Raw genomic sequence first — 11,862 nt, 5'->3', positions numbered from 1 at the left:
CGAATAAATGTTAAGCAGAAAAATACAAAACATTTAAAAAATTAAACAATATTATTATAATAATAATAATACGATATTGATTAAGATATACGGTGTAGATATATTTTGTTATACGTCATAAAAATTATGTTGATATTTTTTATTACTTCATTTTGTACTCACGATATGTTTCTTAATTTGAACAATAAGTGAATTTTATGACATATTATTAGTTTTGACATGCCCTGCAGGAAGGACGTATTACAGATATCTTCCAGCGAAGGCATATACACATCGAGAATAAGAAAAAAAAGTTTGAAGTTTAAACTATAAGGTTATCAAAATCAATAAATAAATAAATAAAAAAGTAGAATCTTAGAAGATTTAAAATTAGAAATAAAATGTACATAATTTTGATAGTTTGCTAGGTTAGTGGGTCCAACACCATCACTATGTTGATTTATTTATTTATTTATTTATTATTTATTTATTTATTAATTAATTTACGGAATTAATGTTCCTTATTTAGTACAGTACACAATAATAATTTGGTAAAATAAGATAGCTAACATATACAAGGGGCGATGGCCTAAAATACAGCAGAATTACAGGTACAGTAAATATAAAATAAAATAATTAGGACACAAGTAAAATTACATACAATAAATGTACAAAAATAACACAATTTAAGGTAAACTGAGAAAGGAGGGGTCCTCGTTAGCCAACCGCATCATGCGGTCAATTGGTTTGTTTTTACCGTAATTGGTACAGTGGAGAGGTACAGTAAAAGGAACTCGAGACCTTGTGGCCCGATGTGGAACTTTAAAGTTTACTTGGACGAGCAGTGAAGGGGCATTTAATGAACCATCGATTAACTTTTTTAAAAAGACCAGATTAGCTTTAACGCGCCTATCTGCTAAAGATGTAAGGCTAAGTGCGCGCAATACTGGAGTATAGTCATGCGGAGGATGGACAATTTTTAGCATGTAAGCTGCAGACGACAGAAAGCGCCTTTGTACTCGCTCTAAGTGGCAAGAATCAATTACCACAAATGGGTCCCAGAGCATAGACGCATACTCTAGCATGCTTCGGACTAAAGAGCATTAGACAGTCTTGAGAGATCCAGACAGCTTGAACTCATTCATGGTGCGCATTACGAAGCCAAGCGATTTGAGGGCTCGGCAGCAGATAGAGTCAATGTGAGGGCGGAAGTTCAGGTCGGCAGTGAAAAGAACGCCCAAATCATTATTGCTTGTAACTCTATCAATCACTGAACCATTGATAGTGTAAGAATAATCGATTGCCAACCGGCGCCTGGTGAAGGACATAGCTTTGCATTTATTAGTATTAAATTGGAGGCCAAGAGTGCTAAACCATAAGCTAATGGAATCTAACTCATTCTGAAGGGCGAGACAGTCAGCTTCAGATTCGATTTTTCGGAAAAGTTTCAGGTCGTCAGCGAACATAAGGAATCTACAATTGGGAACAGCCTTCGTAATTCCATTTATAAATAACGAAAAAAGCAGGGGAGACAAGTGACCACCTTGGGGAACACCAGATGGAACAGGAACGACAGCAGATTTTGATCCAAGCACTTTAACCCACTGGACACGATCGGACAGGTATGATTTAAACCAGGACAAAATAGGTTCGCCAAAACCGGACTTATAGAGGATGTCAATTAGGATAGCGTGGTCGACACGGTCAAATGCTTTCACAAAATCAGTGAAAATCACGTCTACCTGGGAGCGATTTTCAAATGCCTCAAGGACAAAATTATTAAACACAATTAGGTTCGAAGTGGAAGAACGTCCAGGTCGGAAACCATATTGTTCGTCGACTAGTACAGAGTCAACCGAGGGCTGAATGGATTGCAGTACTAGGTGTTCGAAAAGCTTGGCAATATGACTTAGAATCGAGATGGGTCGATAATTCGTGACGTTAGATTTGTCACCAGATTTACACACAGGGGTGACTGAGCTGATTTTAAGCATTGATGGAAAAATTCCATCATCCATTGAACGCCTGAAGAGTAACCATAAAGGAAAACAGAGGACAGATCTGATGTTATACAAAAAGGTCCCAGATAGACCATCAGGGCCAACGGAGTGTACATTTTTTAGTGCAGCTAACCCGTTCTCGACATCTTCGATACCAAAGATGCAGTCAGAAGGTAAAGTATGATACGCAAATGGAATAACAGGTAGGCTACTTGCTGAGGAAGGCACATATACTGAGTTAAAGTAAGATGAGAAAAGACTGGAGATGGATTCAGGACCAGTGGCACATAGATCATTGAGGTGGACAGAGTTGGGAATACCATTGTTAGATCTACGCTTACGTACAAAGTCCCAGAATAAACGAGGATTAACATTAAGCATGTTTTCAGTGTTATCCAAAAATGTTTTATAGCATTTTTTATAATAATACTTATACTGAGCGCGCAGGTTAGAGAACTTATTGTAGTCAACAGGATTACGTGATGCTTTGTATTTAGCGTGCATTTCTTTCTTGGCAAAAACAATGTTCTTTAGATTTTTAGAGAACCAAGATGGAAATTTAGAAGGTTTGAAAACAATTAAGGGTACAAAACTTGTAACACAGTAATGTAATGCATCGTACAATGCACACGTAGCAGAATCAATATCGGTTCTTGTTAAGGTTTCTAACCAGTTAAACGATGATAAGAAGACACTAATACGAGGATAACAGGCTTTACGAAAATTAAAATATTTATGACAACTATCAATAGAAGGTAAGTCATCTACAAAAGTAAGCATAATATCTAAGGCTGGGTGGTAAGGATCACAAGGGACCACCCCAGTAACGGATTTCTCTATATTGATCCGAGAATCATTGGAAAAAACTAGATCAAGGAAATTACCATTAGAGTTGGGTATGAGATTTAGTTGGAAAAAATTATTATATGCGAAAACGTCAGGAACACAGTGGATTGCAGGGCTAGAGGAAGAATAAATTAAGCCAAAATTGTCATTAGACCAGGATAGGTCAGGAAGGTTAAAATCACCAGAGAAAATAAATACGGAACCAGGATTAGCGTTGATAATATATTGAACAGCAGACATAAAGGACTCATATACCGGGATAGGGCTATTAGGAGGAATGTATACGGAACAAACAATATAAGCAGTATTATTTACATAAAATTTAACGAATAAATATTCAACATTGTTAATGAGTGCAGGTAACAAGTTATGGACCACATCGTTACGAATGGCAACGAGAACTCCTCCTCCTCTACTAAAACTACTGGATTGACTACTTCTATCACACCTAAATACAACATAGTTGTGTAAACCTAATTCCGTGTCTTGGAAGCTATTAGTAAGCCACGTTTCAGTTAAACAAATGAAAATATAATTAAACACAGCAACATTACATTTAAAAAGTCTAAGTTTGGTTCTTAGACCTCTACAGTTTTGATAGTAGCCCATGGGTAGCTTCACTCCTTGGCTGATAAGTTTTTCGGGGTGCTTCACAACACCAGATCTGGAAGTGGGTGGAGCGTACGCCACACTAAGAGGAGGACAGGTAGACGAACATGAAGATATCAGTTTTTTGGAGTTGCGTCTTGAATCATCTCAGGAGCAAGACGACCCCAAAAACGTTTGACCATTACACCATCGGGCCAGAATGCAGGATCGAGGACAATATCCAGCTTCTCAGCAGGCAGACGAATATGGAACGAAGAGTATGATGGGTGCCTTGTAACCATTTTGCTGATGGTCACGTCTGAGTAACCATTGAACAATTCAGATTCTAGCAGGGCAGTTGTAACACTTGGATCAAGCCTCGAGACAAAAATATCAACATGCTTACGCACAGGCACTGATAACAGCTTGGAAGATGAGTTCTTTAAAGAACCAACAATGAATTTAGATTTTACAGACGAAGATTGACTGGCAGTCAATAGGTTTGTGGGTTGAGTAGAACGGGGACCCGTAACCGAGTTCGGGTGTACAACAACTGGCAGTTTAATGAGTTGAGTATTTGATTTGGGAATTTGGGCATTAGGTGCCGCATTGAGGTGGTTGAGCTTATCATGTAGCTTAGCGTTACTAAGAGCTACGGATTTTAGCTCCACAACCACGGATTGGAGAATATTAGCAATATTTATTGAGTTTCCATGCGAAGGCGATACAGGATCAGAAGAAGAATCTTTTAAAAACTTTGACAAGTCGTCACTCAGCTTCACACCAGCGGGCAGAGTCTGCGCCACTATATAGTCAACGAGCATGCTTTTAGTCCATTTGTTTAACTCGGAAGAAAGAAGATCATTGTTTTTAGTCATTTTGCGTTTTCGACTAACTGGTGAAAACGTGCGGATAAACAAAGGACAAAATAAGGCGCCTTAGCAAAAATAAATAGGCCAAATAATTTGCACCCGGTGTAATAACAAAGATAGGCGGCGACCTTGGCACGTGCCGAATTCGAATTACGAGATAGCCTCCACGGGTCGACGCTGCTTATCGATGTCGATAAGAATTCAACCGTAATTAGGTGATAGTATAAACTTATAATAAATTATTACCTTTCAACAATGCGCACAAATTAATTAAAAAATTGACTGAAAGTAAAAAATTAAGAATAAATAGCAAACAGACTGACTCGAAAGCGACACCAGTCGAAGCACGCACTTTTCCGGATTTAGTGAACTAATAAACGTAAAAAACGGGTAACTAGTTTCGAAGGAAACTTAAAAACGGGCACAGAGCGTTTATGCATTCGACTTAATATTTATCGGGTATTTATATGATCGGATATTACAAGTAAATAATTAAATTAATTAAACAAGTAAATAATTTATAAATAATTAAAACAATGTACCTACTTTTGTCTGGGCTTACCAATTTTTTTTTTTTTTTTATCTCAGCCCTAATGGTTTCGCAATAAATATAATTTCATCTTTAACGCATACATAGTACACTAGGATTAAATAATTCAAATAATATAAATAAATGACTTAAACTATCAATAATATTTCCTTTAAAACAATGTATTTTCTAGGGCGCCACAACTACGTGTTCGCTTACATTACTAATTTGTTTAATATGATCACTGTAGTTGAGGCATAAATAATAAACAAGTTACCGATCTAATAAATAAGGTGATAGGGTAGGTCAAGAGACGCGGATCAGTGTAAATTGTACGATGAAAACTGAGATTAAACAAGATTACATTTTTCATGGATTTCCATTTTACCACATCGTTTCGTAGGAATACAAATTGCAATAAAATAATCACGTTTATCAAGTTTGAACATTTCAAATAAATCGAATAAAGTAAATCGTTTATTTTATCAGAACATTACAATATATTTTATATTTTCGTTGACTACGAGTACATATTTTAATTTACAGAACTAAATATATCCTAAATATAACCTCACCGCGGAGATATTTTACTATTTAAGATAAATCCCTATACTTCGATGAAAAATAAATTCCAGACGAAAAGAGTACACAATCATCGTGTATTCTAATGTTATTTTTTTTATTTATTTTTTTTTTTTTTTTTTTGGTTTAGAAAATTATACAATCTATATAAAAGAAAATAATATAATAAGAATAATGGATAATTGTTATAATTTGGTGGTTTGAGTGACTTGAGGAGAGCCAATGATATTTATTTGTATTTATTGTTATACTTAATTTATAAATATATCTAAAACGATCATTATTAAAATAAACATATTTAATAAAGTGAAATATTATTAAGTTAACCAAAAATTAAAAACAGTTTATATTTCCAGAGTTTAAATTCCGACCTTTTAAAATGTAATTATCGGAAAGTACTTTCTTAGTAAGCCTGTACATTATATGTAATATTATTACAGTAATAAGTACACTTACACAATATTTTAAAAGAATCAAAATGGCAGGTTTACCTGTACGCTGATTAGACAGTGAGTGATTGGCGTTTGAATTTTATGTAGAGATATTTTTAATAGACAACATTTTTTCCCCCGCCAAATTCAAGATAACTACGTTTACTCATAAAATCTCAGGTCTAAAATACAGATATAATAGATGACTCTATAATACAAAGTCTGTTTATTAAAACGTTCAAATCGTGTTACTAAATATGTGTTCATAAATTAACTTGTAAATAACATTTTAAGCAAGCTGCCTTTAATCTATACATATATGGATGTATTCATTTGTACAGTTTAATTGTTTGAACGTGATAAAACAATAAGTACAATACATGTATACAACTAAGTTTTCACAACTAATCATTTGATAAATTATTATAACATTTGATAGACGAAAATTTTAATATAAACATTTAGCAAACGTGTGTTACAGAGAGGCCCTTTGCTCGCTCCCCCTGGATCCCTTCATGCGTGTAAATCAATATTATGACAGTATAACGAATTGCAGTGCTCGGTTATCAATAAATCCACGTTATAGCTGTAGGTACAAAAAACAATTCCTGGGACTACAGCCGGTCCCGAAGTGGATACAAAACGTGAACTCGTACAATATGTAAATACATATTACGTATGTACGGTAAACTTTTATGCAATCAGCGTACAAAAGTTTATGTGTATATAGGTAACCTTGCCTGGATGACCGGACGTGACTTGCTCTAATGACGCTACTTTAGCATTACTATTTAATCAACCGGATAGGATAATTGAAATCTGAGTGCATTCTTATGTGTTTTACCAGACTATATATTTTAATTACCGAAATTAATGGGCCGTCCGACTTACAATTTACTACATATCAATGGATTGCTTCGTACGAACTTTGTAATTACTATACCTATAAGTATATTACTATAATAACTATACAACACTTTATAATACAATCAACATAATGTTCCTACGCGAAAAACCGCGAACTATTTAAAATATAAACTTAACAGACATGGTCGAATTGTAAAATAACCAAATAATAATATTGAGAAGAAAATAACGAAATTCAAAACGACATCATCATTATTCGAACAGGCCGATCATCAAAGACAAGGGCAACCAGTTGGCGAAAACGATCAAACGAATGAAGAAGTACACGATCCAGCAGCATACATGAGGGCTCCGGTTGAGCACCAAATTCAGTCGTATTCATTCATCCAATTTCTAAGCTATACCTGTTAATATAATTTTACTGTTAAATTGTTCATGTTTATTCATTTAAAGTGTTAATAAAATAACCGTAATATCATCATCTAGTATTCTCTATTCTATATTGAACACTATTGTTGACACTTACGTGGTTATACTGTCGAACTAAGCACCCGGCACATTACAGAATAAAGCGAACGTTTTTCGGATGAGTGTACCAGAAAATTTTCCAACGCCAAAATCGAGGATAGTTGAGTGGAAACCACTTTCACGTTGCGTATCTTCGTTACAGGATATTCCTAACCACATATAGACGGACAATTGCTGTTTTATAAATATATAGTGGATTATTGATAGACGGACCTCCGTGACCACCAGAGTTCACTCGAAAAAATAATATGACCTTAATAACCGATGTGTCATCATAAAGATCCATATACATATCGACTCACTGCTGATTATTGCGCGTGACGTTTTTACCTTTCGGAATTATGTATCATAGCAAACCTTGTTGATGCACAGATACGATAACTCTGAAAAGTTTTTTCTTTTGATTTTTTACTTATTGATAGCTATTTCTATTTGAATAGTCTAGTGTTATTCCAAACATAGACTATAGTATTTCAAATTCGGTTCAGAAAAACTTAATCGTAACGATTTATTTTACTTTAAACATTGTTTTATTAAATGTGTTAAAATATTATTTTTGACCTAAATGTCTATATTCTATTAAACATAATAGTTTTCAGAATTGAAAATATTCGAAAACATTTTGCAAGTATGATTTCCAAGGTGAAACGTTTAATATACAAATATAATAATATTTATTACTGAATAAATTATCTATTTTTTTTTTCAAAATACTTGACGAATTTCTAATTTATTTTTTTTTGGTCTATAATAGCTGACGAATAACTATACATTTTATATATTTCGTAGAAATTGCATAACATATATATTTAATGGTTTTTAATTTTTCTAAGTCTCGAATTCAGATGATAATATATGCTCAAATAATAAAAAAAATCAATATTTAAACTTAAATTGCATACAGGGGATACTTATGTTAAAATATTGTAATGATACTAATAATAAAAACGAATCAAACTCGTTCATAATATTATAATAATATTATCTACCACAAATGTCAAGTCATATCGAGGTTCTAATGTTACCTATCTAGAAAATCAAGAAATGCACGTAAACTCTCAAGTTAATGTCCTCTTCGAATTACTTGATGTAACTGATAATGCCTCGGGTAGACGTAAATAAAATTTACTGTTCATTCCTTAGACCGTTTTTCTGGCCAAATTAATGGTGTACTAGTTTATTGCTTGTCATTAAATTTGATTTTAATCCTGAGAAAAGTCTCTGCAACCAGTGTTTATTGTCTACACAATAAAGTAGAATGTTGTTAAGATAAAGACAAAATTAAAAATTAAAAAAATGTTTTCCAACAATGATAGTCAACTGAGATAATATGGTTATGAAGTAAATCAAAAATTATACATTATAAATAAATAATTTATAATTTATAGATTAATATATTACATCAAATCTAATAATAATTCGGATTAAATCCGAAAAGAGACAATTCGCCGTTATTCAAAAAATTGTGTATAAACTCAAATATTATATGTTATATGACATTCCTTCATATTTTATATTTGTTTTATCTTATCTTAAAATGAATTCATATCGCCTATAACCATTGAAGACAACTATGTTGGTAGGGCAAATATAAATGGTAGAATTAGACGCACGTTTTCCATCTGATATTTGGAACCTTTATAATAGAGTTTTAAACTCCCAAGATAGGACTAATAACCACGTAGGATCTGCAAATATATGACTTAATGTTAAAACAGGAGTGTGCCATCCGTCAATCTGGATTTTATTAATTGTTTAAAAAAATTTCAATTTGACCATGATTATTTTTATTCTCAGTAGACAGCAGGAAAAATTCCATCCAAAAATGTTAAAAAAATTACCGATCTAGATTAAAGCATTTTAAAAATAGTGCGACAATATGATAGTAGAGATTACCTACTAATTACGTGCCATGTAATAAATACGAAACCCGTATCTGTTGCAAAAAAACACCGTTGCTTTAATTGTGGTCCCTGTTTATATTAGTTTACGAGTTTATCAAATTTTTATTATTTTTCATTTTATTATATCAATCTGTTGTCGATCACGTGAATCTTCGAAAAACCCCATGTGTATGATACAATGATATAGTAATCAAGTTGATTCAAATATTATTTTAATTTTTTTTCAGGACAACGTAGTTATTTAAAAAAAAGAAAAAAATACTGCAGAACACGTGCATTCGTATTTAAACTCATATGTACATAGTATCTTCTTCTGTCCCTTTTTTTCCGTCATTTGAAACCGTTTTTGAATAGAATCTCAAGTCGGTTTCTATTTTACAATTTTCTATGAATACTTTTTAACAAGAGCCGTATCACGCGACGCTAAGAAATTTTTTTTTTATTTTTCCTAATTAAAATGTTACAGTATTCAGTCACCAGGGGAATTCGTTCATGCAGCGTAGTAACGTTTTTAATTATATTTTATTAACGATCAGGTCAATGTTTAGGTGCATACGTGTAATAAGTAAACACGAAACCAATTAAATATTTTGATAAAAAAAAAAACCTTAGTTTACTTGAATAATCTTAAAATTTTAAATTATATAAATTAAACGATTATTGTAATTTCCCGTCGGTATGGAATCATGTGTGCATAAACATACCGGTAGGTTCGCATCGCCACAAACAAAATATTATTATTATTATTATTAATATTCGTAAAAATAATTAAATACATTGATAAATAAATGAAAGCATAATATTTATTCATCCGGATTTTCTATATAGTTATGATAATAATTTTTTAACACATTAATACTAAAATAATTGTGTATTTGGTATACTAATAAAAACTTTTTGCAATTAGACAAGATAAACGTGCTTAAAGTTACATCTGTGTCGGATATGAAATAAAATAATATAATAATAAAATTATAACGTTTATAGTTATAGTGATTTATTCAAATTGGTCATAAAACATTTGTAGTATTAATATAGTATTAATAAAAGATATATGATTTTTATTTTTATTTTTTTAAATAAATTAGGTGTAGGGGTAATTATTATACGCGATGATCGTGTGTAGCAAAATAGATTGTTGACATACAAGAATGTAAGTAAAACGAAAAATTTGTTTTCAATTTTCCACGACTTATGTGGACTATCAAGGGTGAAATATTTTAATTCGTAGTTTAAAATTAATATTATTTAAAATTTCCTAGGGTGTTTATTTTATTTTGAATTATCTAGAATCTACTGTAGATAATATAATACATTGAATAGTAACATAATAATATTACTAAATTTGTATAGCAGTTGGTCAGTGATTCACTAGTGATTAATTTTAACAGGATAGACATTTTTATTTCTTCTAATAATTAGGTAGTCTTTGTGGACATTTTTTTGATTCAAACTTATGGTTTTTTAAATAAACATCCAACAATGAATTCGGCATTCGAGATTTGTTTTAGTTTTTACAAAAATCTACTGGATAGCTATGTGAAATATAACTTCCAAAAACGACGGCGAACCCTTCGTTTATTCTACCTGAGGCTTAAACGTTGTTACAATCACAACAGCGCCATCTTTCGCTATTACGATATCGTTTTTCCTTCATCACAACCAAATAATACTATAACGCTATGGTAACGATAGATGTCGCTACCAGACTCTGTACTCGAATAGCAACACCATTGATTATAGAATATAATCAATTAATAGAATAGATTATAGAATTATATTCTATAATCAATGACAACACTAAAAACTCATTGAAATAATATATAGTTACGCATACCGGATACCAAGGATAATAGTACCACGATTATATAGTAGGAATTCATCAAATCGCAATATTTCAAGACTATATTTAACGACAATCCTTACCACGTATAGTACAAAAAAAAAAAAAAAAAATGCTCGTGCACAATATTATCGATTTTTTCGTCACAAACCGTACACGGGACAACAGCAATTTATAAAACAAACATCGTAAATTATCCCACTTCCCTTCCTCTTTTTCCAATCCCACTTTTTTCTTTTTTCTTTCAATACTTTAGATGTGACCCGATCCATTCACGAACTTTTCCGATCCAAAGGGCTTCGTGAGTGATTTTGATCACACTGAATGCGTTATCACTAATCACTCCTATAGGACAGTCGTTTCCTCCGGTTAGGTCAAAGAAGTCTAACACAACTCGTTTGGGCATGATTACAACGACTGTAGTCGATCGGAATACGTTTTTCCCACGTGACAGATATACTTTTAATCAATATATAGTTAATAGTATAAAAATATTCCGATTATCATGAAATTATTATTTTATAAGACTGATTTACTAAATGTATTAAAAATTTTTTTCAATTATTTACTATACATTTGTACATTAAATTTGAAAAACTTCTAAATAATCCAATAAAGAACTATATATGACCAATGCTGAGCGTAAATGTTCAATTTTCTTGTCTTTTCATGCGACAATTTTTCTGTAACTTTGTCGACTTGTAAAATTTTAAATTGAAATATAATTCCCTTAAATATTTTTCAATACAATTAGTAATATTATTATTGAATAATTTAGAAAAATAAATAAATGCTACTATTATATAATAAAATAAAAAAAAATTAATTAAAGTTGAAAATTCATAAAATGGTTTATACTCGTAAATTAATATAAAAATACATTAACAGATAGT

General features: G+C 31.8%; 1 protein-coding gene across 1 annotated transcript; it reads right to left on the bottom strand.

Moving 5' to 3' along the window:
- Positions 1-665: 665 nt before the first annotated feature.
- LOC112690941 lies at positions 666-1,064 on the bottom strand. Its single transcript, XM_025565050.1, has one exon. It carries the CDS (start codon positions 1,062-1,064, stop codon positions 666-668), a length of 399 nt encoding a protein of 132 aa, XP_025420835.1.
- Positions 1,065-11,862: the final 10,798 nt, after the last annotated feature.

This window comes from Sipha flava, unplaced genomic scaffold (assembly GCF_003268045.1).
Source record: "Sipha flava isolate LNK unplaced genomic scaffold, YSA_version1 529_pilon_pilon, whole genome shotgun sequence".
Classification (NCBI taxonomy): domain Eukaryota; kingdom Metazoa; phylum Arthropoda; class Insecta; order Hemiptera; family Aphididae; genus Sipha; species Sipha flava.
The sequence above is the reverse complement of the archived record's forward strand: the minus strand, read 5'-3'. Positions and strand labels throughout refer to the sequence as shown.

Bases quoted from the DNA above. Each gene is read 5' to 3' on its own strand.
- LOC112690941 (XM_025565050.1), bottom strand. From the start codon at position 1,064: ATGCTAGAGTATGCGTCTATGCTCTGGGACCCATTTGTGGTAATTGAT.